The sequence below is a fragment of the Drosophila busckii genome, chromosome X (assembly GCF_011750605.1).
Source record: "Drosophila busckii strain San Diego stock center, stock number 13000-0081.31 chromosome X, ASM1175060v1, whole genome shotgun sequence".
In the NCBI taxonomy this organism is placed as follows: Eukaryota; Metazoa; Arthropoda; class Insecta; order Diptera; family Drosophilidae; genus Drosophila; species Drosophila busckii.
In genome coordinates, this window is record NC_046608.1 from 13,600,277 (window position 1) to 13,627,731 (window position 27,455).

General features: G+C 41.1%; 9 protein-coding genes across 10 annotated transcripts; 4 read left to right on the top strand and 5 right to left on the bottom strand.

Annotated features, from left to right (window-relative positions):
* Positions 1–188: 188 nt before the first annotated feature.
* On the bottom strand, positions 189–2,361 carry LOC108605655 (inositol polyphosphate 5-phosphatase K). Its single transcript, XM_017995441.1, has 2 exons — positions 2,138–2,361; positions 189–2,047 (listed from the first exon to the last, which is right to left on the bottom strand). Exon 2 carries the CDS (start codon positions 2,044–2,046, stop codon positions 544–546), a length of 1,503 nt encoding a protein of 500 aa, XP_017850930.1. The 5' UTR covers position 2,047; positions 2,138–2,361; the 3' UTR covers positions 189–543.
* A 322-nt stretch (positions 2,362–2,683) lies between these two features.
* On the top strand, positions 2,684–5,886 carry LOC108605607 (mitochondrial uncoupling protein 4). Of its 2 annotated transcripts, none has more exons than XM_017995384.1 (5): positions 2,684–2,876; positions 3,257–3,608; positions 4,565–4,674; positions 4,836–5,324; positions 5,387–5,886. In XM_017995384.1, the coding sequence occupies exons 2-5, from the start codon at positions 3,264–3,266 to the stop codon at positions 5,559–5,561; spliced, it is 1,119 nt and encodes a 372-aa protein (XP_017850873.1). In that variant the 5' UTR covers positions 2,684–2,876; positions 3,257–3,263; the 3' UTR covers positions 5,562–5,886. The 2 variants fall into 2 exon arrangements, with proteins under 2 accessions (XP_017850873.1, XP_017850872.1); XM_017995383.1 differs by having other exon boundaries at positions 2,685–2,876; positions 4,562–4,674; positions 5,387–5,885.
* A 320-nt stretch (positions 5,887–6,206) lies between these two features.
* On the top strand, positions 6,207–8,751 carry LOC108605625 (thioredoxin domain-containing protein 5 homolog). Its single transcript, XM_017995408.2, has 3 exons — positions 6,207–6,476; positions 7,343–7,742; positions 7,815–8,751. The coding sequence occupies exons 1-3, from the start codon at positions 6,295–6,297 to the stop codon at positions 8,445–8,447; spliced, it is 1,215 nt and encodes a 404-aa protein (XP_017850897.1). The 5' UTR covers positions 6,207–6,294; the 3' UTR covers positions 8,448–8,751.
* Positions 8,752–8,917: 166 nt separating this feature from the next.
* LOC108605639 (BTB/POZ domain-containing protein 17) lies at positions 8,918–11,134 on the top strand. Its single transcript, XM_017995421.1, has 4 exons — positions 8,918–9,380; positions 9,455–10,457; positions 10,517–10,674; positions 10,745–11,134. Exons 1-4 carry the CDS (start codon positions 9,087–9,089, stop codon positions 10,997–10,999), a joined length of 1,710 nt encoding a protein of 569 aa, XP_017850910.1. The 5' UTR covers positions 8,918–9,086; the 3' UTR covers positions 11,000–11,134.
* Positions 11,135–12,367: 1,233 nt separating this feature from the next.
* Positions 12,368–26,051, top strand: LOC108606882 (synaptic vesicle 2-related protein). The gene is made up of 4 exons (XM_017997407.1): positions 12,368–12,415; positions 23,600–24,115; positions 24,174–24,830; positions 25,631–26,051. The coding sequence occupies exons 1-4, from the start codon at positions 12,373–12,375 to the stop codon at positions 26,011–26,013; spliced, it is 1,599 nt and encodes a 532-aa protein (XP_017852896.1). The 5' UTR covers positions 12,368–12,372; the 3' UTR covers positions 26,014–26,051.
* On the bottom strand, positions 13,159–17,637 carry LOC108606883. The gene is made up of 2 exons (XM_017997408.1): positions 17,412–17,637; positions 13,159–15,267 (listed from the first exon to the last, which is right to left on the bottom strand). Exons 1-2 carry the CDS (start codon positions 17,635–17,637, stop codon positions 14,381–14,383), a joined length of 1,113 nt encoding a protein of 370 aa, XP_017852897.1. The 3' UTR covers positions 13,159–14,380.
* LOC108604916 lies at positions 15,188–21,134 on the bottom strand. The gene is made up of 2 exons (XM_017994486.1): positions 20,675–21,134; positions 15,188–15,267 (listed from the first exon to the last, which is right to left on the bottom strand). The coding sequence occupies exon 1, from the start codon at positions 21,132–21,134 to the stop codon at positions 20,733–20,735; it is 402 nt and encodes a 133-aa protein (XP_017849975.1). The 3' UTR covers positions 15,188–15,267; positions 20,675–20,732.
* LOC108606884 lies at positions 21,411–21,945 on the bottom strand. The gene has a single exon (XM_017997409.1). It carries the CDS (start codon positions 21,707–21,709, stop codon positions 21,473–21,475), a length of 237 nt encoding a protein of 78 aa, XP_017852898.1. The 5' UTR covers positions 21,710–21,945; the 3' UTR covers positions 21,411–21,472.
* Positions 22,437–22,846, bottom strand: LOC108604917. Its single transcript, XM_017994487.1, has one exon. It carries the CDS (start codon positions 22,844–22,846, stop codon positions 22,595–22,597), a length of 252 nt encoding a protein of 83 aa, XP_017849976.1. The 3' UTR covers positions 22,437–22,594.
* Positions 26,052–27,455: the final 1,404 nt, after the last annotated feature.

Sequence of the window (27,455 nt, forward strand, 5' to 3'; positions counted from 1 at the left end):
ATTTAATTTTGAAAATAACTTTTTGATATTTAGCGACCGTTCACTGTATTTTTCTTAAATACAGTCTTACAGTGACCTCTAGGTTACAATTTTGAATATATGTATGTATATTGGTTAAAATATAATTTTTCTAAAATTGATATCAAATATATGGTATGTATAGATGTTTATCTTTGATAAATGAGCGTATAAAAAATAGTTGTAAGTCGTTAGTAATTGTGATGTAAAAGACAGTTTCTTGTATATATAAAATATAAAGTTATCATTTCGATGATAAGCTTTGGATGTGTGTGGTGTCTGTGTGTGCTGTATTTTTATAATTGGTGTATATAGAGAGATATATAAAATTAATAAGCATGTGTTTACAACACTCTATGTGGTAATGTGCAATTTAAAGCAGTAGACATATAGATAACAACAAATGCATATACATAGATCATAGCATACAAACATACAGAGTGATATTTAGCAAAGAATTACACGAAAACAAAAGGCAAATATTAATTGAGACTAAATAACATAAATGTCCAAAGCTTCCGCTAGCTAGTCCACATGGTACTCCGTGCGATGCGGTGAGCCGCGTCGCTTCTCGGATACAAATGGATCGGAGATGCCCGAGACGCTGGTCACGCCACGCAGTCCGGTGCTGCGATAATAGATGAGCACATATTGCTCGCCATGTCGCAGCTCCACATCATCGGCGAAATCCAGACGCACTAGCTCCTCATTGTTGTCCTGCTGGCGACGCAAGCGCTGATGATTGCGATGATGATGACGATGTCGACGATGCGTTGAAGGTGCTGGCGTATCGAACGGATCACGCTCAGCGTTCGAGTCCGACGAGGGTGGCGATTCGGCTTGATTCACATACTCGTAGGCCACATAATCCGACAAGCTAGCATAATCTAGCGCATAAATGGCAATCCAATCATTGGGTCCTTCCTCAAACTCCGGTTGCTTGCGATACTCCACAGTGTTCTCGTCGCCAATGCGCCAAACGGAAAGAGGCGAGAATTTAACGCCGGGCGCACGATAGTTTGGATATAGCTTGAGCGTAAAATCACTGGTCACAGGCTTGTGATCGCTAATGGTGTAGGCGGGATGTGACTTATAGGAGCATTGCTCGATGGAGAGCTGCATGCCGGGCTGACGGTTGAGCGGCTGCACAGCATACATAATGCGATCTGTCCAGGCAGGACGACGCTTCATGTCGTACTCCGAGGTGCCCTCTTTGAACTTGAAAGTGGGTGGAAATGCAGGCAGACGCTCGTGCAGCACTTGGAAAGCTTTCTGAGTTTTCTCGCGCACCAGATACAGCTGATCCCGCTGCATGAGCTCCTCGTGCTTGCTCTCATCGCGCACAGCCTCGCGCACCTCCTGGGGAGAGTCGTGACCCTCCAGACGAAAGTTGAGATCACCAAACCAAAAGACATACTCATGATTGTATATCTCACGATAGCGCTTTACATGGTAATGATGATTCTCCATGATTTGTTTGTAGTCCTCTATGCGTTCGTCCAGATGCTGGTCATGTGCAGCCAGATGAGCCACCACAAAGACCAGGCCACAGCCATAGAGCGTAAAGCGTATGCTTACTGCACCCTTGTTCCCCCAAATGCCGCCAAAGCCGGTGCGCGTAAACTCCGCCTCCATGTCGTGCAGATGCGGCACATGTGGACGCCGCACAAACATGGTCAGCAGCAGTCCCTGCATTTGCTCGGTCTTGAAGGCCACGTAGTCATACTCGCGCAGCAGCTCCTTGGCTTTGTGCGTCCACGGATCCTCCTTGAAGAGCCCAAGCACCTGTTGCTGCGGCTGTGCATTCACCTCCTGCAGTCCAATTGCATAGATGTCTGGCAAATGCATATTGCTGCCATCACCACTAGCGTCATCTTGCAAGCCAAGCAGTTGCCGCAAGGATATGTTATCCGGAAAACGACTGCCCACATTCCAGGTAACCACATAGACACGGTATGTTTCCAGCTGTTGGCGCGCATTTGCCTCAGCTTTGGGCGCGGTAGCTATCCCAGCCTCTGTATGGCTCATGCTTAAGACACATACACACACACATAGACAAAAAACAACTTGTTAGCAGCTGAGCTGTACACAGGTTTACATTAAACATATTGTTACTCACTTTATTGACCTATAGTTGTTGTTGTTGTTGCTGTTTATTGACAATTTGATTTCGTAACTTTATAGCGCTTTATTCTGTTGCTTGTTTCAACAAAAGTTTGATAGACTCACGGTACGCTGCGCTCGTGTCTGCGCTTTGATGTAATCAGTAAGCAAAAGCAAACCCAAACGCTTACGGCATAGTAAATATTGCACAGAGCCCGTATTTGAAAACCCAAGGCCAATTAACCACACAAACAGCTGATTGCAACAGTGTTGTATAGAGCCGTTGATTACATGTCTTTATGGTATATTTTATGTTAATTGAACAATACCGAAAATTTAAAAATTGTATTTTGTAATGAAGAACGTTACATGCGAAAAACAAAAAAAAATTAGCTTCCAAGTGTTTTTGTCATTTCTCATAATATTTCCGCGCCATAAAAATATTCGACGGTAAGAAATGTTTTTTTTAAGCATAGCGCGCGGCCTTACAGCTGTTAATTAACAGCTTAGCACACTGTCATCCGCATACCGATGGAATTCATAAAAAAAGTGACAAATGTTTTGTTTTATTGATACCCAATTGATAAGCGCGTTGAATACATGCACATTATATATATACACACACGCACATATACACACTACACTAAAGACATAAATAAGTTTTGCCATGTATAAACGGTGGATCAACTCGTGCTTCTAATTAAATATAAAACGCCAATACCAACGGCGTTAGCGGGCTAACATATAAAAAACAGGCAAGCGCTAGATTTGTTTTTGTTGCTTTATTTTTTTTTTTTTTTTGTTATTTCCTACACATTGACGTTGTTGGCAACCGTTGGTGCTGCGCTGTTGTTGTTGCTTTTGTTGTGTTATGTAAAATTAAACCAAAGCAGCAGCCAAATGTTTGTGCGCAGAGCATCCTTGATAGTTGAAAGCAACCCAACAGCTTAAAGTTTGAAGCTAGTCACGCGATTGTGCGCTCACAAAAAAAATTCACTTGCCAAGCGCAGTAGCAACGCCGTCCGCACAACAGCTGCCAGAGAAACGCACGAGTGCGTAGTGTTTGTTTATCAACAAAATAAAAAAAAAAGAATAAAACAAATGCTGTTTTAATATATATACTCGTTTGTTGCAGCTTAAAAATGCCCGTGCCACAGGTAATTGCCGCAGCTGCCATAACCACAGCAAGTGTGCCCAGCACCGAGAGCAGCAGCAGCGCTCCAAATGCAGCGGCGTCCACAGCAACGTCAGCAGCAGCGGCAACAGCTGGCAGCGCCGCTGGATCCAGTGGACGACATCAGCTGCGACCTGTGAAATATAACTATGCCGATTCATTTGCCACCACCTATGTAGTCTCTGTGGTGGGCGCCTCCATAGCTGAGCTGGTTACTTATCCGCTGGATCTCACCAAGACGCGTCTACAAATCCAAGGCGAGGCGGTTGCTGTTGCACTCACCCCTTCCCCCAGTGGCAGTGCCAAACCCAATGTGAGTTGCCACCAAAACACAACTTTGTGCGCATTGTGCATATGTAACTATTGATGTGAACCATCTAAATGCATGCTCAGCTTTTCTGCCCCGCTTCTGTCTAACGTTAACTAACTAAAGCTGCTTATGCAACAAAAGGTCTTCTAACCAAAAGGCATTATACTGTATTTGGGACAGGCCTCTCTGCTGACAGCTTAACCTCGCTTATCACATTAAAAAATTAACGCAATTTATGCAAATTAAAAACAAGCATGAGGCTCTAATTGGCTGCAACCAACTTTGATATACATTTTAATAGCGAAATTCGAAAACAAGTATCAAATCAAATCGCCATTTCAATTCAGATAAAACTTATTGATAGGCGCTTAAGCACTAATAATATTGCTAGATATATTTTATTTTATATTTATATAAAATCTAAAAAGGCAATACAGATGCCGAGAAGTATTAGAAAAGCCTTTTCTTTTTGTAAATATGCTTAAAGTTCTTAAATATTATTTTTAAATAATGTTCATATCAAAACTTGTCGCTAATATCGGGTATATGCCTTTTACCATATTTTTCATATCAAAGTGTATTCTCATTGTGTTTGAAATATTGTTTTCTTGTTTTTTTTTTGCCACTAACAACAGCTAGATTTTTATTTATAACTTTTTTTGGTAACCCAATGTGCATTATCAGCAAACTGATAAGCAGATCTTGATTTTGGACAATTTTGTTTTTGTTTTTTGTTATTGAGGGTATGTGTGTGTGTATGTCAGAGATCGAGGTCAGGTGACTGTGCGCCAATGCCAACCCCCCAAGCCTCCAGCCCAAGCTACACTCTATGTATATCCCAACATCCATCCTTTATCCATCTTACTCTAATTTGTCTAATTGTGCGTGTTGTAAACAAAATATCATACATATAATTGAAATACATATTATGTAATTACAAACCCACCCCCCATTAGCAGATGCAATATCGCGGCATGGTCGCCACCGCCTTTGGCATTGTACGCGAGGAGGGCGCCCTAAAATTATGGCAGGGCGTGACGCCGGCGCTCTACAGACACGTCGTCTATAGGTGGGCAAACAAACAAATCAACCTGAACTTATAAAGTACCCAAAGTACAAATATTATATATAAACATAATATATAATAAGTAGCATCCTAGACGAGAGCCTCTGAGTTAGCCCTTAAGTTGCCACTCGAGTTGACACTAATCTCGTCTCCTCCTTCGACAGTGGCGTGCGCATCTGTAGCTACGATCTAATGCGCAAGGAGTTCGCACAGAACGGCACACAAGCCTTGCCCGTGTGGAAGTCTGCGTTGTGTGGCGTCACTGCTGGCGCTGTGGCACAATGGCTTGCCTCGCCCGCTGATCTGGTGAAGGTGCAGATACAAATGGAGGGCAGACGTCGTCTAATGGGTGAAGCACCACGTGTCCATGGTGCGGCGCATGCATTCCGCGAGATTGTCCAACGCGGCGGCGTCAAGGGTCTCTGGAAGGGCAGCATACCCAACGTGCAGCGTGCGGCTTTAGTTAATTTGGGCGATCTGACCACTTACGATACCATCAAGCATATGATTATGGATCGACTGCATATGCCCGACTGTCATACGGTGCATGTGCTCGCTTCGGTGTGTGCTGGCTTTGTGGCAGCCATAATGGGTACGCCGGCAGATGTGGTCAAGACACGCATCATGAATCAGCCCACCGATGAGTTGGGACGGTAAGTAGCTTCTTATATATTAATATGTTTTCAAAGATTGCTAAACTTAATTCGTTTTACAGTGGTCTGCTGTATCGCGGCTCCATTGATTGCCTGCGTCAAACTGTTGGGAAGGAGGGCTTTGTGGCATTGTATAAGGGTTTTCTGCCCTGCTGGATACGCATGGCGCCATGGTCGCTCACCTTCTGGTTGTCTTTTGAGCAAATACGCAAAATGATTGGTGCCTCTGGTTATTGAATGAGATTCGTGTGGGGAATTGTTAGCGAGAATCAAATGAAATTGCAATCGATATTTTAAGAAAACATGTTATTCTCTACACTGCTTTGCGTCTGAGCAAAGTTAACTAAGTGCTATTATACTGGTACAACTACCTAAGACTGTTTTCCATCTTGATCACAGTTCGTTATTTTTGTCTCCTTCCAATGAAAAATTGTAAATTTTAAACCTTACTTTCTGTATGTTTTAGGTTTTTTTTGCTTAAGTGTGTGATTACAGAGGTTGAAAGGGGACATGAAGGGACTGAACATAAAAGTTATGAAACTATGCTTAATAAATGTTTTCTCTTAAACAATAAATTCAGAAGTTTTGAGTTTACACTATTTAAAATCTAAAAGCTGTTATATTAACAGCTGTGCTAACAGCTGCTGTTATGTTTAGTATATTTCTTAATGGTTGATTTGATATAAAATATAAAAATTTATAGCCATTAATTTTTATACCCAGCATTGTGCAGTTTTTAAATTGTATACGTACTAGTGCACAATTATTTATATCTTCATATTTTATAAAAATTAATCATTTATCGAAAGACTATCGGTAAAGTATATGTATACATTAGCGAAACTGTTACGCTGGTCACACTGCGTCAGACGGCCAACTTCATTTCCATTTCAATACAAACTAAAACACTTGTAATCTAGTATAATTAATAAGCTCAAACAAGATAGGCACTTGAGATAGTAGCTCCATCATGTTCAGTAAATTATTTTTACCGCTGGTACTATGTGCAATCTGCCTAACGCCGTTTGTGGCCAAAGCTGCCGAAGAAGAGGCTAAGGCAGACGAGAAGCAATTTGCGGTCGAGTTGGACCCAGAAACCTTTGATACCTACATTGATGCCGGCAATGTATTTGTCAAGTTCTTTGCTCCATGGTAAGTACTTACAATAACTTAGTTGTAATTGAAGAATTTGCAAATTTTGCCAACCGGCAAATGAATAAACATGTTGAACATTCAAGCATACATACACATGCATACATTCTTATGCATGCATATATGTATACAAATACACAGACGTGTTCAGAATATTTAGCCACGCAATCTTTAAAAATGACATCTGTACATACAAGTTTACAAATGTGTAGGCAAACAGCTTCAACAGAACATGTGTATTTCCTTGTTTAAATACAAACAGAACATAATTGGGCACATTTGTTGTATTTCGTCGTTTTTCGGTGTCATTGACGCAGCCGTCAATTTGTTTTATTAAATGAACACGTAGTCTGATAAGGAAGCTTCAAAGCTCAAAGAGGGTTTTGCTTTTTGAGAAAAGTCAAAAACCCTTCACTGATTGACAACAATATGCTTAGCTTAGACGCCGCTCTGGTGGTCTTATCAGCAAAAGTTAAATACATACATATACTTTAGTACATATATGTACTATAATGGAGCAAAATTTTTCATGCCTATCAAATTTAAGTTTGATTGCTTTATGACCATCATTGACTCACTATCAATGCTGTGTATACTTGGAAGTCTAAGCAGTTAGTTTTTTACTCATAGTAAAATGTTGTTTCGCTTACCTGCCCAAAATGCAAAACCCACTGCAAATATTAAAAAAAGTATATATATTAAAATACAAAAAATTATTAAAACCACTATGAAAGTATATATCTAGTAGAGGAACTTGGCGTTAGAGCTTACAAAAGATTACAGTTTATACCCTTTAATTCATATATATATTATATTTAGTGGCTTGCTTTGTATTTTTCTTATCTCAAAGCTTGTTTCTTTTTCAGGTGTGGGCACTGCAAGCGACTGCATCCACTTTGGGAGCAGTTGGCCGAAATAATGAATATTGAAGAGCCCAAGGTGACCATCGCTAAGGTGGATTGCACCAAGCATCAGACGCTCTGCGCTGATCATCAGGTCACTGGCTATCCCACATTGCGCTTGTTCAAGCTGGGCGAAGAGGAGTCTGTCAAGTTCAAGGGCACACGCGATTTGCCCGCTATCACTGACTTTATTAACCAAGAGCTCAATACTCCCGCCGAGGAGGACATAAACGAGCAGCAGGAAGCGCAAGCTAATCCAAATGTTGGCAAAGTGGTTGATCTCAATGAAGATTCATTTGCTAAGCATGTGTCCAGTGGCAATCATTTTGTCAAATTCTTTGCGCCTTGGTGCAGTCACTGTCAGGTATATAACTGAGTTGGCTTGTTTAATGTCTTGATTGCATATTAATTTTGTTTATTTTTTTTATTTTGTTAGCGTTTGGCACCCACCTGGGAAGAGCTGGCTGGTGAGCTGAAGGCTGAGCCCACTGTGACCATTTCCAAAATCGATTGTACACAGTTCCGTTCGATATGCCAGGACTTTGAGGTAAAGGGTTATCCCACATTGCTTTGGATTGAAGACGGTAAGAAGATTGAGAAGTATGCTGGCTCCCGCGACTTGCCTACACTGAAGACTTATGTGGAGAAGATGTTGGGCTCTCCCAGCGACAGCAATGAGATTAAGGATGCCGACAAGCAGCCCAAGGAGGAGGTTAAGAAGCAAAATGTGCTACAGCTGAGCGGCGAAGATGAGTTCACTAAGGCCACTACCGATGGTGTTGCGTTCATCAAGTTTTATGCGCCTTGGTGTGGACATTGCCAAAAACTGCAGCCCACGTGGGAGCAACTGGCCACTGATCAGATTGCCACCGATTCAGGCATTGTCATCGCTAAGGTCGACTGCACAGCGACAGAGAACAAACAGATATGTATAACCCAGCAGGTGGAAGGCTATCCAACTCTGTTCTTGTATAAGAATGGCAAGCGTCAGAACGAGTACGAGGGCAGCCGTTCACTGCCGGAGTTGCAGGCTTATGTTAAGAAATTCATTGGACACGACGAGCTTTAAGCTGTCATCTTCACGAAAGACAAATCACATTTTGAAAGTCATCGCCAAAGTAAATTCTTTTCCTTTTCTCTATGTTCGCGCCGAATCGCGCAGACTCTTCGAGGACATCCATGGTTGATCGTCGTGCCATTTGGAACGAGTAGTCATCTGTCAAACGAATTAAGTCAATTAGTTTGCTTATTAGTTTGAAATCTGCTTAAACTTATATCATTAGTTGCATGTCTGCGAACTGAACTCGCTGAAACGAATAAAATCTAAATTAATTAAACACATTATGTTAAAGAAATGACTAAAAACAACATTTGGAAATCAAAAAAAATTGTTTTAATTTAAAAATGTATGCAAGAGTTAAAGTTTGAATTCTGTTGATATAGTGTGACCGTAGAGGAACAGATTCTTTTATCGAGCGATAATGCTATCGGCTATCGCCCATTTTGTCTGTCACTTGAGTCAGCAATCGAAAATTTAAGTGACGGTCACACTGTAACACCAACGCAATTTTTTGTTTTCTATTGAAGGAAATTAATGTTAACCAATTGGCTAAATTCTCGAATATCTTGTGCCCAAGTAATGATTTAGGGAGAGAAGACAGTTGAAACTTCAGTATCTATATAACAAATTGTCGCCGTTGGTTTGTTTATGAATGCACACAGCAACGGAGGCGCAGTTGCCTCTGGGGGAGCTGTTGCTAGTACTTCAGGTGCTGCAGCAGCAGGTTGTGCCGCAGGGGGAGGTGCGGCAGGTGGTGCCGGTGCTGCAGCTGCAGGCGCAGCTGGATGTAGCGCGGCTGGAGGAGGAGATGCGGCTGCTGCTACTACCAGCGCTGCAGCAGCAACAAATGGCGCAGAGGGCAGCACCAATTTAATCGATGACCAGGATGCAAAGCGTCGCAAGTGCTTGGAAACGGATGAAACTCAAGATGGGGCTAGCACCGTGAGTATGCAGTGTCCCACAGCGAAGCTCTTTATACAAATTTGATAGTGTTAACATTTATGTTCCATTCTTAGATGATTGACGCTAGCAGCGTTTTGAATAAGATAGCGCATCTCTATGCTGAACAGCTGATGTCAGATATAATACTGTTGGTGGATGGCAAGACGTATCCAGCACACCGGGTTATACTCTGCGCCAGCAGCGATGTATTCCAAGTAATGCTCATGAATCCCGAGTGGAACGAGTGCAGCAAGAATGTAATTGAGTTGCATGAGGATCCATTGTGCTCGGCAGTATTTCCACAGTTTATCAAATATCTTTATGTGGGCCATATTGAGGTAACGCTGCAGACAGTTATGCCGATGCTTGCATTGTCGGAAAAATACAATGTGCGCGATTTAATCGAACTCTGCGTGGGATATATGATGAAGCATGTGGCCAAGGCGGCCACCAGCGGCTATTTGGTATCTTGGCTGCAATACTTGCTATCGTTTACGCCCTCGCACACTGATCTCACCGAGACGCTCAAGCGTTTTCTCAAATGGAACCTGGAAATGGTGGCGGACTCCAAGGACTTTGTTGACATGGATACGGCCATACTGCAGCTGCTGCTGCAGCAGAACGATCTTGTTGTCAGTAGCGAGTACAAGCTGTTTACCATAGTGCAAACATGGCTGCTGCATCGACGCGAACTCATCGAAGCCAATGCCGAGATCGAAGCGGACAAGAAGCTTACCACCTTCATGGAGCTCATTGAGCAGACCGTTGTGCATATACGCTTTAGCATGATGACGCCTCGCGAGCTGGCCCATCTGCTAATCGTACCGCTCATCGAGTACCACAAGGAATATTTGGTTGAACGCATTGCTATTGGCATGAGCTATCAGTCCGGGCAAGACGATCGTGTGCGTGAGGTGCGCAATTCGCATGGAAATGAGCTGCAGTTTACGCCGCGTCTTTACTTCAACGATACTTGGACCGTTGGCGTTGATGTGCACAACTTTGACGAAATCGAAGAGTTCAAAAACTATGTAACTTGCTTCTTCTCGCAACGTCATATTGCCGAGACCGAAGATGGTAAGCATGCACTATTATATATACAGACTTGACTACTATATCTATATATACCTAATTAGATGCTAGCATGACTTGGGAAGTGGAGTTCTTTCCGCGTGGCGTGAACTACATCAAGGCCAAAATGGTTTGTGGCGAATACGTGCCCGGCTGCTCATTGTACACGGTGCGTCTACGCGTTACGTGCAAACATCATGACATAGGCGAAGAGCGCTTCAAGGCAAGATTTCAAATATCGGGGCTCGGCTCAGAGAACTGCAAGCTTAGAGTTGTTGTTTTATTTCTTACAGATTGCTGTGCTCATTGTGGGCGTGCAGAATAAGATATCACACATACGCACTGTGGTGGAACGCACGGAATATTTTACGGACAATGCACGTGTCATCAACTTGGACAACTTGCTGCCGTACGAGGAGCTGGAGCAATCGTCACGTTATCTAAGCGCACACCTAACGGGCACTCAACGGAACACACTATCGCTGCATGTAGTGATTACACCCATGGATCGTTTTACTTGCCGCGAGACGGCGCTATTTCAATTCTAAGTGTTTAGCGGCCAATCCGCATATCTATTGAAAGCTCACGCAATGCAACGAGCTCTTAAATCAAGTTAATCGATTTATTCAAATATTCAAATTCAATATATGTGTAAAAATGTGTATGCTGTATATACATACCTTATCTACTACTATATATATCCATATATTTATATATATAATATATATGTGTGTGTCTGTTGTATGTATGCAGCTACATTTCTTCCAATTGCTGTATACAAATATGTATTTAGGCAAAGACTCAATGGTTATACTCTTTGCAAAATATCGACTATAATCGCTGCTATTACTTTTATGATTATGATTATTATTATTATTATTATTTTTTTTTAATGTTTCGTTATAGTTAAGGCACTATTTTATTTAATTTATAAGTTAGCAAAGAAAGTTTAACGAAAGGCCATTTACTTGATTATGAATTTGCAATTGCCTTTTTAAACAAACATATACACATAGATGTATGTATATGTTGCTATATCTATATATACTTATGTATGTTTACTGAATGCAGCGCAATGATTCTGAACATTGTAACTAGACTACGGAAAGGAATTATATTTTCTAATAAACGTTGATATGTGTAGAATATGCAATGACTTTTGACTTGCTATCAAATCAAATTCAACAATTGCTTTAGCTAAGCATTAAGTCGTATGTTAAGCAGCAGCTTGCACTAAAGTCTATAGATATAGAACATAGATTAGAAGAGTGTCGAGCTATACGCTCTAATGGCAGAGTGAAAGAGTGCGCAATATATTATACTTATACGATAGCCCATTTATAAAATATGAATGTACATAACCGCGAAGGTGCAAGCAACCAAACAATAAATGCATAAAACTATAAATAAAAACTTATTCTTAATGCCAAGTTGTACAAATCCCAAGCACTTAAAAAACATAGCTATGCTAAGTCATGATGTACAGAGGCAGTTTAAACAGCATCATAGGCTTATCTCTATGATCATGAGGCGTCTGAATTGTCGCTTGTAACTGTTTTTGCCTTGACGCCGCACTGAGCATACATATGTTGAAGATAAATGTTTATAGCCACCCCACGCTAGTTACCGACTTCATATCGTTAGATATTTGATTTTTTATTTCATCTGACTAAGCGTCACACACATGCAATAGAATGAGTTGAGAAACTATTTAACAAGAGCAATCAGTTTAGCTTCAATGGAATTATACGCGCGTAGATTTCGGCAAGTCAGTTGCTCTTCAAGCGCGAGAGCAGTCAGAACGGTGTTAACTACAATATCCAAACAAGATATATATACATATATATATAGTGTTGCTGCTGCGCGTTGGCGGCTCAATATTTGTATTTTTTTTTTAAGTTCAATATAAACCCATTGTGCTATGGATAACAACGGTTATGTTATTGATTGCGCTGAAATGAACGGTAAGTTTTTATATGTTTACCATATGTGTATATCCAAAATCCATATAAGTTCCAACTTCTGCTGAATGATATCCAATTAATTGTTGTTATAGTTTATCTAAGTTTTCGTGCTCGTCGTAATCTGATAAGATATAGTACTATAGCCAAGCAATTAGGCCTTTAATTTGTTCGTAGTTGTTTTTCTTAATATTTTTCTTTTTTTTGCTCTTTGCTTTATTATTGCCAAAATGACTTGCTATTCTTGTTTGACTTTGATGTACATATGTAAGTGTCATATATATGTATATAGGTATAGGTATGTGTATAACCGTTACAATTACAGGATACATTGTTTTTTCTTTTGTCACTATATAGTATATCATAAAGCAATTTCATATGTCTTGGAACTGTGAGTATGGTATATCATTTATAATCATTGTGAATTTACAAACAATTTGAGTTGCACCATATTTTTCCAATGGGTATTTATTTGTTTTTCGTATTTTAAGGATATGTGCATGCATTGCAGTTCCTTAGCTACATTAAGTGCCACAGCAGTTGAACATTCATATAAATATCGAAATACTTATACAAGTTATAGGTATATAATATTATTGTTGTAGGTATATATTATAGTATATAATGTTATATTGTATATGCATGTAGTTTTTCATTTTCTATTTAATTATGGTCAAGTTCATCACGGCTACAAATTGAAAAGTAAAAATAATTAAGGCTAATGAAAAACAAAAAACCGAAACCGAAACCAGTTAGTGCAGAAAACTTGTTGAAATAAAAATTTAAATAATCAAATGACAAGTTCAAGCTGCAGTTAAATGGTTCAAGGAACGTGTTTTCATTTTCGCTGTCAATTCGCAAGCGTTTTGAATTTAGAATGCAGCAGACTTTTGGGCGCGCGTGCAATGTGTGCGCTGAAAAGTATGCTACAAAAATGTGTTTAGCATGTGATAATACAATTGAAACAACAATAAACCAAATTTTAATTAGACAATTGCACAATTCAAAAAATAACTTAATACTTAATTCAAATTCAACATAAGCTTAAAGTAAACTTTCGTTCACAAATTTATTGCATACCATATGTTTGTTAGTTATTAAGTGCTGTGCACTTTTTTATATACAAATACCATATAACTGATATATATATATATGCATATAGTCTATGACTCAACTAGTATATGAAACATGCTGTTTATTAAGCTGAACCCGCTCTTTCATGCCATTGCCGTGAGTATGTGTGTGTGTGAGTGTGTGGTATATACTAAATTTATGTAGGTATGTTTACTAATACTAGATTATTCCAGTGTGGCTATTCAATTATTGTATTTGGTGTCGCATTCGCTAGCTGCCTTTGAAGCAGTGTCCTAGGTGGGGTGTTGTTGCTTGCCGCTGTGAGAGTGACGCTCTATATATGTATATAATGTATATATGTATTTGTGGAGTGGGTCCCATATAGGTACATAACGTACTATTTGTAACTATCGTTAGCTCAACTATTATTGCGTATTCTGTGTGCATGCCTTGCCAATAGTTTCGTAGTAGGATTACAGTTAGTTAGTAGTATATGTCTGATAGTTTTGATAGATACTTAGTTGGATTATGACTTGATATAATAATAGCATATGAAAGTAGTAGTAGTGATAGCGCATCAATTGCTATATGTATGTCTCTCTATATATCAGAGCCGAGCATTTCAAATTCTCTGATGCTAAAATTCTTTGGTATTTTTTGCTAGTAGATTTCGCTTTTAGTAACATATAGTATTTGTATTTTGTATTTGTATTTGTGGCTAGTATGTCTGCTGTATGATATGACAGAGTCGCAGCTCCCCGCCCCCGCTTTCGACCCACTTCCACTCCTACTCCCAGTTCGAGTCTTTGGCCTGCTTAAATTTAGTTTCATTTCTCATTAACTAAGTTGGCTGCGTATAAAAAAAAATTGTCATTTCATTTAAAGCTGAAGCATTTACTTTTCGAAAATGAGCTCGCCGGTGAGGAACGGATTGAGATATGTTTGCGCATCGTAGCCCGAGACGCTGGCTGTGGTGGTGCGTCGACGTGTAAGTGCACCGCCACCACCACCACCAGTGGCGCCGCCGCTGCCACGTCGCTCGCCATGCGCGTGGCTGTGGCTATGATGCGCTGGACGCTTCTCACTGTTGCTGGGACTGAGTATCAGCGGTATGGGCATGGACGTATAAAGCTGCAACGGCTGCTCCACAATGGTGCCGGCTGCTGGGTTCAGTGGTGCATCCATGTAGCCATGTGGTCCGGGCACAGCGGCTGAAGCTGTGGGATGCTCGCCCAAGGCAAAGGCAGCGCTGTCTGTGGTCATGGCGGCGGCAGTTGCTCCTGCGCCTGGGTTCAGCTTTCGTTGCCCGGAGCCATTGCGTGGCCGATGATGTTTATAGTGTCCACGATGTGTCTTGCGCTTCAGATGTTGCATGCCGCTCAGATCTGCTGGCGGCGATGTATCCAGCACTATGGGCATATGATGCGGCGATGCTGCTGCTGCTGCTGCCAAATCCAGATTAGCCTCACTCCCGTTGTACTGGTTGTTGTTGTTGTTGTAATTGTTGTAGTTGTAGCCGGGCAATGGCGTATAGGGCTTTCTCGATTGGGGCTGCGGATGCGCCTGTATAATGGTGGCCGTGGCAAATACCTCTTGGAAGCGATTGCTCGCCTCCAGCTGTTGCAGCTGCAGTTGTTGCCGGTGTAAAAACTCCTTTCGCTGCTGCTCCAGATGATTGAGTTTGCGATATTGCTCGAAGATGTGCTTGTAGAACTGCTCTGCGGTGACTTCCGATGAGTTTAATAGGCGTATGGCAATTTTCTCGGGTATCACAATTTTGTCTGCAAGCATAAAAATATAAAAATAAACGTTGATAAGTTTGGCTGATTTATCAAAGTAAGAGTAGCAAAGTAAAGCGTAGATAAATTTTAGAATGCAATCAAATAATGCTATACATATGACTAAGGCTTATATATATAAAAAATTGTTTCATTTGATTCATTTTCATTGTTTCATAAAATTTAGTAGTTGTTTATTTACTTTTGTTAGTTTTATTTGTTACAGGCTATAAATAATTAACACAATTTCTTATATTCACAAGATTTATTTAAAGTAAAAATTCAAAAAGTACAGTAGTCATTCGTCCACGCATAATAAATTTATGCATTCAAAATTAAGTGTCATTAAATATTTCTAGCTTAACTATTTTTTTTTTAAATTATTTTGCAACAAATGCCAAAGCGTTACCTGGCATCTTAACAGCTTAAAAAATTCTGTAGACCCCAAAATTTTATATTCTATTGTTAATTGAATATTCACAAAAGTTTAGTCCATAGATTTGAGCATTACTGAGACTTATGTCTAAATTATTTAAAATTTGTCTTTTATCCCATCAACTTTTCATACTTATTTTATTTAATGGCTAACCTAAATTTTAGTATAATTTGTCTTTGAATATATCAAAATAATTAATTTTTAAGGTTAATAAAAATTATGTTGAATAAATATTTTGAGCTCTAGGCCACTTTGAGCTCGTCAAGATAATAAATAAAATTACTATACTAATAAAAAAATATATAGTATAATAATACGCAAAAATATTGTTAAATCAAGTTGTAAGACTCGTTGCTTAATTTTTCATAAATAGAATCTAACAATTCGCCTACATTTTGAATCTTGACTTTGCTTCAGATTGCTATAGAATTAACTAGAATTAGAAACTATAGAATTAATTCTTAGCAATTTTTTGTTAATTCTAATCATTTTTATTTAGTTTAAACAAGCTTTGCTGCTTAGCTTAGCAATAAAATAATTTCAAAGCTAATTGCATGCTCCTAAAAGCAGGCAATACTTTTTATAACCAGCACTCAACCACAAACAAGCTGCAGATCCAGCCTTTATTTTAATCATATTTATCAAACAATAAAGCTTAATTGAAGTAAATTGATTTTAGTATAATTACATAGATTATGCGACGGCAGCTACAATTTTAATTACACATGCCATTTCAATTACATGGCACTGCTTTTCATTACATGTGTGTATGCAAATTGATTGCATTTTAATTGCAATTTAATTGTTCGTTTTAAAACGAAATCGAGACGTGAGAACGCAAGGCTAACCAAACAGGATTCCAATGACATGCTTTCAATTCATACAAGATAAGCCAACGACTGGGGTATAAATTTAAAAAGAGCAGACATGCATATAATATAATAGTCTATAATGCAATATAAATAAAAGCTTATGTAAGTTGAGCTTAAGCAGAAAATAACAATTTGTTCTGGGCCGTTGTTGTTGTTGTTATTTGTTGGTTAAACGACAAGCGCCATTTGTTCTAGTTTGATGAGCTTTATGTGAACAAAAATCCACAAAGCGTTGAGCCAATTTCATGGCTCTTAGTTATGCGTCTATTGAACTGCAGTCAGTAACTTTGCACACACCCCCAAACACGCCCCCATAGGCACACTTGTGTGTGTGTGTGTGTGTGTGTGTGTGTGTGTGTGTGTGTGATAGCCAATTGACCTAATTTAGAGTTGATTTACAGAACTGGAAAAAAAGGCAAAACAAAGAGAAATATTCGCACGCCCTTAGTTGCAGGCGTTAGGCAAACAGCACCCACCCCAGCTCGAATATTGAGTGGGTGGCTGGGGTGATACGTGAGAGGAGTAGTGTTGGGAGTCTCCACTTTGGACAGTCTGTGTGCCAGTTTTTGGGGCTTAGCGGTTTTGGCCCCGTTTGTTGACCACAACTGTGCGCAATGTTGCGTTGCCAACTATTTACGGTTTACGCTCTACGTTTAACGGCTTACGGGTAACAGGTTACGGTTACGGGCCACGGGCTACGCCAGTCCAAACCACAAAGCGCAACTATTTCTGTGGCATAGACAGAACGGAGCAGAACAGAACAGATGTTGCTGCTGCACATGGCGCTGCTGTTGCTGCAGCTGATGTTGGTTTGATGGTGTTTGGTGTTTGGGACTTACCACACTGACTGGCCTTGGTAACAAAGGGTCGAATGGTCGGATCCCATATGAATATGTAATAGAGCGAGAGCATTATGGCAGCCAGAGAGACGCATAGCACATAGACGGCCACGGTTAGGATGCGGATGACCTTACGGTTGCTCTGCTGCGGCTGATAGCAACGGCTTATTGTCTCCGTTGGTGGCAGTTTCACTTTCTCCTCCAGCGAGTTCACTTTAGAGTTCATAGTGGCGCCGCTGTAGTTCTTGTTCTTGTTACGTTTGATTTATTTATTTTGATTGCTTAGTTGCTGTTGTTGTTGTTGCGCGTTTGATATGTGCTTTACTTTTTAGTATAAGTAATTATATATTTTGTTGTTGTTGTTGGGCAGTGTACACATAAGTCTACTTGTTGTTGTACATAAATGCAATAATTTTTGTAGTACTCGTTGTTGTTGTTGTTGTTGTTATTGTCGCTGTCGCTGTTTACAGTTCAGAGTGTGGCATGTGGCACTGCTTTAAACAAATTTAAAAAAAAGAAGCAGCTGCTGCAGCCGTTACAACCGACGCGTTCAGCGTTTGCAAGCGAAATGACGCCCAAGCGGTTCACTCTCCTTAATAAATGCTCCCAGTGCAGCAGAGCAGCAGCAGCAGCAGAGCAGAGCAGCAGCAACAGCAGCGTCGACAGCAGCAGGAGTTCAGTTCGGCTGCTCTCGTCGCTCGGCTGCTGCTGCTGTTATCGCAGCCTTCGCGTAGCGATTCGCCCAACACTTCAGACGAGGCGCTCTTTAGCTAAGAGAGAGCGCTGCCCGTTGGGGTTGGCTTGGTGTGGGTGGCGATCCTCTTGGCTGCGCTTTTCACTGCGCTTTGCATATAATTTCATTCATAAAATAACTGTTTACTCCTCGCTGGCTGATTTACATATTTCGCCTGCGTAGGCGTCACAGACACACACACACACACACATACACATATATTTGTTTGATAGTGTGTGTGTAGTTGTTTTTGTTTCAAACTGCAGCAGACACGCGCCTCTTGGCATTCCAAACAAACAAACAATCAACAGCAGCAGCCACAGCACGTAATCCATCCATCTGTGTATTTGCATGTGTGTGCGTGTGTGTGTGTGTGTGTCTGTCAGTGTGTCAAGAACGTTACGCCCCCACACGCCCATGAGTCAGTCGCTGCTGTCGGCACGCGGAAAGTCAAAATATAAATAAATGAAAATTATAAAAGCGCAAGCACACCCCAAAATATAAATAAATAAATAGTCAGGCCGCCCCCCAGTCCAGTCCAGTGCAGCGCAATGCACATGTCTCAATCGCTAAAGCGCTGAATGATTTGGGGCATTGCAAATTCATAACTCGCCACCGCCCGCAACAATTGCACTGGCTGTTCACAGTGCACAGGCATTTGGAGGCGCAACAAACTGGTGGCACAACCTTCGTTAGGCTTTCGTCAGGCTGTCGCGAAGGACATGCATAGTTTTCATTTTGTTGTTGTTGTTGTTGTTGTTGTTGTTACTTTTTCGCTTTTTATTGTTGTTTACGACTGTTCTTATTGCATTTTTGTTTCAGTTTCAGTGCCTGTTGTTTTTGTTTTTGTTTACTTGGCCAACTTTCGCTCTTCGTTGGCCCAAGCACCTTCGTTGCCAAGCGCATTCGCTTTCTTTATGGCCTCTTTGCATACCCTGGACTTGCAGCTGCCAAAGCGCCGGCGTCATCTAAACTAAAAACTATAATTAAACATTTGATTCGCAAATGTTTACACGCACTTCCGACTTATCGCTTCAATTGATTCACTCGCGTGGGAATCCAGCAAGTCATGTAATTTTCTATAAAGCGCATTTAATTATATATAGGCCATAAACACATCACTTGTAAACACATCAAACTATAAAGCACAACACATGTACAGTAAGCACTCACTAAATACAAATATTTTGCAAATTGCTGCTTAACTTTTGAGCATTGCAAACGCATTTAGTTTGTTTAAAAATAAAATAAACTAAAATAATCAATGCGCAAATTAGGCGCAGCTTAAATAAAAGAAATAGAATAATTTTATAATCTTTTGGAAATTTCAAAGTCAGCTATAATGCATAAATCAAAGCTATAGAAGCAGCTAGCTTATAATTTGGTCATTATTATATTAGTCCATAAATAAATATTGCATAAATATAAAAGAAAGTGACTGCTTTAAAAACTCTTTTAACGAATTTGATTAAGAATTTAGGATATACGATATTCGAATAGGTTCAAACTAATATATAATAAACATATAATATATAAATATATGAATATAAGATCCAAAATGTTAAGTCTAAGCAATATATATTGCTTTGCATATTCGATCATTTATGATGCCGAAATATGTGTAAAGTTATAATCTAAACATTTCTTGATCCTAAGAGTTTGACACTTGACACTTTTTTTTTATTGTTTTACATGCATCGTATTTTAATATCGAAGGCAATAGCTCAAGCAATCAGTGTCAACAATTTATTTAAAAATATGTTTAGCTGTAGCTTGATGCAATCTGCAATTATAATAATAATAGCTTGCAAATTTCCAGGCTTAACTGTTAGTCGCGCCTGCATAAAAGTTTTCTTTTGTTTGCCTGTGTGTGTGTTGGTGTGTGTGTTTGTGTGTGTGCAGCACTTTTACTTGTTTTCTATTTCGAAACGGCAAATCGGCTTTGTCACTGGGCTCGGTCGTCGCCGCATCGTTTGTTTGGGCGTTGGGGGTTAATAATCTGCAACTAGGTCACTAGGACAACGACAACCGAATGCAACTAGAAGGCGCACGAGAGTCAAATGAATAAGAGCGAGACAGAGTGTAAGAGTAAGAGAGAGCGAGAGCGAGAGAACATGTGAATAAAATACAGGGGCAACGGCTTGGGCTTGGACGAAGAGCAAATTGCAATGTTGGCCATTGATTTTATTGTATAAGCTTTGCACACACACACACGGACACATAGACGCGACTGTTGTTGAAAATGTAGGCCACACACACACTCACATACAAACGCACATTAGCAAGTGCACACCTTGCCTATGGCGTGAGGGGGGGGGTGCTGGGGTTTTTACCATTTGTTGAAATGGCCCTCAAAGAATCTTCGCTTCGCCTGCGACTGCGATTGCGATTACTCAAAATGGCCGCCAAAATGTGCTTGGAACACACACACACACATATTTGCATAAATGATATATGCATGGGAGCCTGGCTGATGATTTGTAAGGTTAGAGAGCTTAGAGCTATTAGCGCCAGCTGGCGCGCCACTTACCAAGCAGAGCTCACTATTGGAATTTCTGAATTATTTATGTGATTTAATTGAGCCGTTGTTAGCCAAAGGCCGGCGGCGACGGCTTCTTTTGGCCCTTGAAGACAGGCGGCATGCGCGACTCCCAGAAGAACACATGGTAGATGGACAGGAAGAAGCCCAAGCTACAGAGCCCACACAAGTAAATGACAATGACAAAGTAGCGAGCGAAGCGCTCGGTGCAGCTCGGCTCGGCCAAGATGATCTCCTCCAGCTGCGGCGACTTGGGCACATACGAGGAGCAGGCGCTGCGGCGCGGCTGCCCGCTGCTGGCCAAGCGCACGTTGCGGCTGCTGCCCAGAGGCGTGCGGCCGCCTTGGGGCGACGACTCGTCGCGCACATTGGAGCCCAAAATGTTAACAATGTTGGCCAAATTGGCGGTGGCTAGTGCCGCGGGAGCAGCCGGCGTTGTCTCCACAGACATGGCACTGGCTTTGCGGCGTAGCGATTACTGATTCGCTGATTTACTGATGTGCTTGACATGAACGTCGATTAAATCAAAATCGGCGCAATTGACAAATGACGCAAGCTAAGCAAAGCAATTGGCGGGCGGGGTGTGTGTGTGGGGGGCGGGGCGGGGCCAACTCTGCGATTTAGTGGCACGTATACAAAGCGGATTAGTTTTGTGCGTGGCTGTCAACTTTTTGTTCTAAGCTCCAGCACCAGCAGCTTAGTGCCCACGACCTAGCCCAAGACTTACCCGAAATTTCTTGATTACTATGGTTGCTGCTCGTGCTCTCTCCCTCTCTCTCTCTCTCTCGCCTAGCCAATGGGATGCGTGTGCTTGAACACGGGCAGCGGCGGCATGCGCGAATCCCAGATGAACAGATAGTAAACCGCCAGCGACAGGCCCATGCCGCTAACGCCGCCCATATAGAGCATTAATGTCAGCAGCTTGAAGGTTCTCGACTCGAAGAAGTCGTGCGATTTGGGCACTTCGATTTCCTCATCCTTTGCCTCCTTGACCACGGCGGCCAGATTGGTCATTGTCGCCGACATGTCGACACACTGCACACACAAAAATTGGAAACCCAAAAAAAAAAGCAAAGCAAAGCAAACTTAAGTTGCTTAACGAATACGCGTGTCAAAAGTAAATGCGGCGTGCAAATTTATTATTGCGGTCTCTTCCACGGCTCAGCGTCTCTGCGGGCGTACTGAATGCTGGCGCGCCACAAACGCTGGACACAGTACGGCCATGCGGCCATACGGCCATACGGCTGTGCCGCTGTCCCGCTGTCCGGTTGGCTTGTTTTGTTATTTTGCGGTTTCTTCTATGGTCATCAGCTCAGCTCTTGAAGGCAGCGTCTTGGCCGCTACGCTAATAAGATTCTAGCCCCAGCCACACTGCTGGGCCTGAGCACGTGCACACTGTGGCAGCCACTTGACCTGCTTTCATTTTCTATTTTCTGGGGCTATTGCATCTGTTTCTGGCTTGGAAATAGTTGGTACTAGTCCGAGCTATGCTCAATGGTTTAGCCAGCAGTATAGCTTTGCTCAATTTTTTTTAGCCAGCAGTGCTTGTTATTGCTGCCAGCAGTGTAATGAATACGAATTGTGTGCATGCATTATTATTGCCAAGCTGTATACTTAATGCGTATACTTAATATATTTTTGATTTTGCTACTTGTTCATTAATTGAAGCTTTTTGTTATTGTATTCGTCAGCAGTTAAGTCATTTTAATTTATTTAAATTTAATATCAATTTTGAAATTTTTATTGGTTTGGTTAATTTATTTGGCAGCTATGCCAATTTTTACTGCCCGCAGTGTGTTCAATGCGCATTCCTAAATCCAATTAGACAATGCAAGTGTCTGTCGGTCCGTCTGTGCGTCCGTCCGTCTGTGTGTTTTTTTTTTCTTTTCTTTACGTTTTTCTGTGGGTGCTTTACTGGTACTCGTGCACTTTCTGCACGGGCTGTCCGCCAATGGAGACGGGAAACTTGAAATGAATTTCCGGCATGCGCGAATCAAAGAAGCTGAGATAGTAGAGGGCCAGCATCATGCCCAGACCACTGATGCCGCTCAAATAGATTGCAATGGAGATTAAACGAAACGTTTTTGACTCAAAGAACGTTGGAGGCGGCGGCTGCTGCTGCTGCTCTGCCTCCGGAGTTGACGCGCTCACATCCGCGCTCATGGTGCGTGCACTAAAGACTGGACACAGGCTACAGCGGCGCCTCTTAAATCGGCTGGCCAATTATGCAAATGCACCAAATGCGCTTTAATGCTGACTGACAAGTCTGATTGACAGCTGACAGGGGCGTGGCATGAGCATCTCAAAGGGGGTGAACCTGAAAATGGAATATTTATAGCAATTCTTACACGATCAACTCACTTGAAAGAGAATATTTACTATATATAGAAGCGATGCACGCTATATTTCAATTAACAACAACTATTCTTATTCTGAATATATTATTATCTTCATATGTCTCCAATATCCGTTTACCGCCTTTATTTTATTACAATAATATGAGTTGAATTTTATTTAAAAGTAATTATTGAAATTCTTTATATTTTTTTCTAAACTAGCTCATTCAAATATCAACACATTAGTTGAGTTAAAAGTATTCTTAATTTAAAAATATTTTGCTATTATTTGTTGCACAATAAGCTACAATTTTTATTTATTTATTTAAAAATAAACAACTTAAGCAATTTATATTAGTATTTTTAGTATTTATTTTCTATTATTTCTGATAAGTTGCTAGCTGAACTAAAATGTGTGCTGTATTTTATTTATAAATATTATTAATTTCAACAATTTATTAAAATATATTTGCTATATTTTCATAGTTCACTTTAGTTATTAAATCTAATTAGCCACTTGCTACGCCTTTCGTTGCTTACGCCTATCGCTAATCTCTTGATGCATTTCTGACACTTGCAGGTGGTGGTGGTGGTGGGGGGAAGCCCACGCAGCGCGAGTACAGCTTCGAGGAGGCCATCAGCATGACGGGCGTGGGTCGGTTTCACTACAAGCTGCTGCTGATCTGCGGGCTGTGCTTCATGGCCGTCATGGTGGAGATTATGGGCGTGAGTCTGATAATGCCGCTGGTCAAGTGCGAGCTGCAGGCAACGCTGGAGCAGCAGGGCATACTCGCCTCGTCGGCGTTTCTGGGCGTGGTCTTGAGCTCGCATGCCATGGGCTTCCTGGCGGACACCATGGGTCGAGTGGTGCTGCTCCGCTATGCGCTGGCCCTCAGTCTGTTGTCGTCCATTGTGTCGGCGTTTGCGGTGAACATTTGGATGCTGATTGTGTTTCGCTTCCTCACCGGCTTCTTCATCTCGGGCGGCCAGGCGTGCGTGTTCAGCTTGTGCGGCGAGTTCCATGGCCAGCAGTCCCGCGTGCGCCATGTCACGTTGCTCTCCTGCTTCATGTGCCTGGCCATGATCTTTGCGCCAGGTACGCTCTGCCCACAAATTGATCCATTGTTGCATTTAATTTAATTTGAATTTCGCAGCCGTTGCCATTGGCATTTTGCCGCTGCAATTTGAGGGCACACTGCTCGGCCTGGAGCTGTACTCGTGGCGCATTTTTCTGCTCACAGACTTGACCATTATACTGCTGGCGCTGCTGGGGCTCTGCACGCTGCCCGAGACGCCCAAGTATCAGCTGGTGCAGGGTCAGCCCGAGCTGGCGCTGGAGACAATGCGACGCATCTATGCTGAGAACTCGGGACTGCCGGCGTCGGCGTATCCGGTGCAGCGCCTGGCCTTGCAGTCAGGTGGCGCCAGTTTGTCCAGTGTGCATGGCTTTGTGGATGCAGTGCGTCTCATCTGGCAGCAAACGGTGCCGCTCTTCAAGCGCTGCCGTCTCGCCCACACGCTCAACATTTGCTTCATACAATTCGCCATCTATGGCATTGCCCAGGGCATCTTCATGTGGTTCCCCACCATCCTCAATGCCCTGAGCACTCCCCAAGCTCAGCACCAACTGCTCTGCACTGTGCTCGAGGGCATGTCGCCCAACAAGACGGAGGCAGCCGCCGATCAGCTATGCACCGCCCAAGTGGACACCAGCACCTACCAGGTGATGATCATCATTGGCGCCTTCTTCACCCTGCTCTATCTGGTCTTTGCCTACACCATTGACTATCTCGGCAAGCGCAATTTGCTCAGTAAGTATAAATGTTAGTAAAGCAAATATTTGCTATTTATTTTTTAAGCTTCATCTAATTCACAAGCTAAGTCAATTGAAAAATGTCTGTCCCACCGACTGAATAAGAAGCTATAAGAAACTATAAAAATTTACTTAAATCCAAAACAAATCGAGTTTGGCTAACTTATGCTGTGATCTTGTTTTTATCATATTTTGTAAATAAATTTATTTTTAAAATTTTATTTTTATCTGTAACATTTCATTTGATTATTAATATTCACTTGCGTCTCAATGCTAATTAATTTTGTTTAAATATTTAACTTATTACTTATATTTTCCTTTAATCATTTCATATTTATATTTTTACTTGTGCATGGTTTTTTTTTTACATAAATTATTCGCCCTTTCGAACACAACTAAAGAATTTGCACAAACAATTAAACGTTGGGGTCGAATGAATCGGCTAGTTGAATTTTTTAGTGGGTTTTAATGTCTAAATTTTTTTCATATTTTTAATTTTATTACCAACATTATTTAATGTTATATATTGTATTTAACACTGAATAATTTTAATAGGTATTTTTGATACTCATATTCGAATATTTCTTTTATCATTATTATTTTTTTTCTTTTGTCATTTGAGTTTTTATTTAATAAATTTGCCTTGAAATATATTTCTCAACTATTTTGCTTGCTGTTATGCAATAAATATTTTATATTTAAGAAATATATATTTATAAATTTTAGTATTTTTTAGCAATTTTATATTTTCATTGTCTATGCATTTTGGTTTCAATTGTTTGCTCTATTCACTTACAGTGGCCTGGATGGTATTGACGATGATCTGTTTGGTGGCCTTGCATTGGATGCATCAGTTCGCTCTGCTGGTGATTGGCATCACCATCGTCATGGCCATTGGCAATTGTGGCGGCCTGGTTAGCACCATTGCCATGGAGTTCTATCCGACGCAGTTCAATGCCATGGGCCTGTGCTTCATTATGATGGTGGGTCGACTGGGCGCCGTTGTGGGCAGCAACATACTCGGCCCGCTGCTGCTTAACAGTTGCGATGTGACCTTTTGGGCGTTGCTGGGCGTGGTCGTGGCGCTCTGCTGTATGTCATACTTTCTGCCCGACCAGTGGACCTGGCGCTCTCGCTCCAAGGCTAACGAAAAGCCGCAGCTAACATTAAGCGGCAAATAACAGTTGCATGCACTGCAAAAAAAAATTAGTAATAATATTTGTGCGTAATTAATTTTAATACATTTGTTATAAATAAAAACTTTTTTTTTATAAAAAAAAAATAAAACGGTCTTGCTCACTTTCTCTTTCGCATAGGCATAAAAAGTTGCCACACCTATGGAGCACCTGTGGCAAGCGAGTGAAAACTCCTTTGTAATCAACGTTGCCACAAAATAAAATTTGATTTATGCTCTTTGATTATGACTGGCTGGTTATATTGACAGTAATAAAGGCGCACTCTATTAAAATTCTTGGCATACGCTATCGCTATTTATTAGAGATGGGCGCGTGCCGCTAATTTTAAGATCCGAGCCGAGTCCGAAATATTTGTTTTCTAAAGTATTATATATATCTATTATATAATAGTTAGTACTATAATAAAAATTATAATAAAAGCATGAGCAGTTACAATTATGTTATAAATTTAATCATCTCCAATTAAGGCTACAGTATGTCCTAATTCTGCTCGAATTAAAATTCTCAAAGATGTTTCTACTATTCAAGCTCAAGCGCCGATATGCTAAGTTATTACTTTTTCATCATATTGGACATCAGGCTATTTATTTAGGCCTGGACTGTGCGGAAATTAATATTTACGGTTCGGTCCAGGGTTCACTCGTTCAGCTATAAGATTCTTTTAGTATTAAAGTTACTTATTATTATTTTTCAGTCAAAGTAATTTTCAAATAGTCTGGGCGGCGGTATGGGCTTAGAATTTTCCTAGGCGAAACACGTATTTTCTTTTTGAAAAGGTCCGCGTGACACGAATCTCGAACTGGCTCATGGTCCAGTTCTAATGCAGACATTAGATTGGTAAAGCAATTAAGCCGAAACTCAAGTTTTATGTGTTATTTACTACTATAAGTTGGAAATCTTGCACTCTCTAAAAAGTAACGCAGCTTTTTCGCGCAGTGTATGCAGCAGTTGCAAGTGATGTACAGCAAAAAAAAATAAATAGAAGTAGATGATTTCTAGACAGAACGGTAACATGAATGAGAATGGGAACGTCAACATCAACGGCTAGCGGGTGTTGTGGGGCTAAAGAGAGAGCGGGCGGAGCGGGGCGTGGCGGGGTGAAGGTGAAGTCTGGCGACAAGCGGTAGCAATTGCATTGGAAATGGATTAAGTAAATGTTTGTGCTCATTTCTGTTGCAGTTGCTGCTGCTGCTGTCGTCAAAGTTGTCGCTGTGCTGTTGGCTGTTTGGCTGATGTGGCTGCATTAACATTCTTAGCATTGAGCTGATGCATAAAGAGTGCATAGAAAGAGAGAGAGAGAGAGAGAGAGCGGAGGGGTTGCTAGCATAAGAAAAAAAGGGGCATAGAGTTGTTGCCACTAAACGCATTCCAACTGCCATTGGCATCAGCAGCAACAGCAACAGCAACAGCTATTGGCATTGCCACTT

Coding starts and splice junctions, on each gene's coding strand:
- LOC108605655 (XM_017995441.1), bottom strand. CDS start 2,046: ATGAGCCATACAGAGGCTGGGATAGCTACCGCGCCCAAAGCTGAGGCA.
- LOC108606882 (XM_017997407.1), top strand. CDS start 12,373: ATGGATAACAACGGTTATGTTATTGATTGCGCTGAAATGAACG. Junction 12,416..23,599: donor TGATTGCGCTGAAATGAACG/GTAAGTTTTTAT, acceptor TGACACTTGCAG/GTGGTGGTGGTGGTGGGGGG. Junction 24,831..25,630: donor CGGCAAGCGCAATTTGCTCA/GTAAGTATAAAT, acceptor ATTCACTTACAG/TGGCCTGGATGGTATTGACG.
- LOC108606884 (XM_017997409.1), bottom strand. CDS start 21,709: ATGTCGGCGACAATGACCAATCTGGCCGCCGTGGTCAAGGAGGCAAAG.
- LOC108605607 (XM_017995383.1), top strand. CDS start 3,264: ATGCCCGTGCCACAGGTAATTGCCGCAGCTGCCATAACCACAGCAAGT. Junction 4,675..4,835: donor TACAGACACGTCGTCTATAG/GTGGGCAAACAA, acceptor CTCCTTCGACAG/TGGCGTGCGCATCTGTAGCT. Junction 5,325..5,386: donor CCCACCGATGAGTTGGGACG/GTAAGTAGCTTC, acceptor TTCGTTTTACAG/TGGTCTGCTGTATCGCGGCT.
- LOC108605639 (XM_017995421.1), top strand. CDS start 9,087: ATGAATGCACACAGCAACGGAGGCGCAGTTGCCTCTGGGGGAGCTGTT. Junction 9,381..9,454: donor CTCAAGATGGGGCTAGCACC/GTGAGTATGCAG, acceptor TTCCATTCTTAG/ATGATTGACGCTAGCAGCGT. Junction 10,458..10,516: donor TATTGCCGAGACCGAAGATG/GTAAGCATGCAC, acceptor ATACCTAATTAG/ATGCTAGCATGACTTGGGAA.
- LOC108606883 (XM_017997408.1), bottom strand. CDS start 17,637: ATGAACTCTAAAGTGAACTCGCTGGAGGAGAAAGTGAAACTGCCACCA. Junction 15,268..17,411: donor TACCAAGGCCAGTCAGTGTG/GTAAGTCCCAAA, acceptor TTATGCTTGCAG/ACAAAATTGTGATACCCGAG.
- LOC108604917 (XM_017994487.1), bottom strand. CDS start 22,846: ATGAGCGCGGATGTGAGCGCGTCAACTCCGGAGGCAGAGCAGCAGCAG.
- LOC108605625 (XM_017995408.2), top strand. CDS start 6,295: ATGTTCAGTAAATTATTTTTACCGCTGGTACTATGTGCAATCTGCCTA. Junction 6,477..7,342: donor GTCAAGTTCTTTGCTCCATG/GTAAGTACTTAC, acceptor TTTCTTTTTCAG/GTGTGGGCACTGCAAGCGAC. Junction 7,743..7,814: donor CTTGGTGCAGTCACTGTCAG/GTATATAACTGA, acceptor TTATTTTGTTAG/CGTTTGGCACCCACCTGGGA.
- LOC108604916 (XM_017994486.1), bottom strand. CDS start 21,134: ATGTCTGTGGAGACAACGCCGGCTGCTCCCGCGGCACTAGCCACCGCC.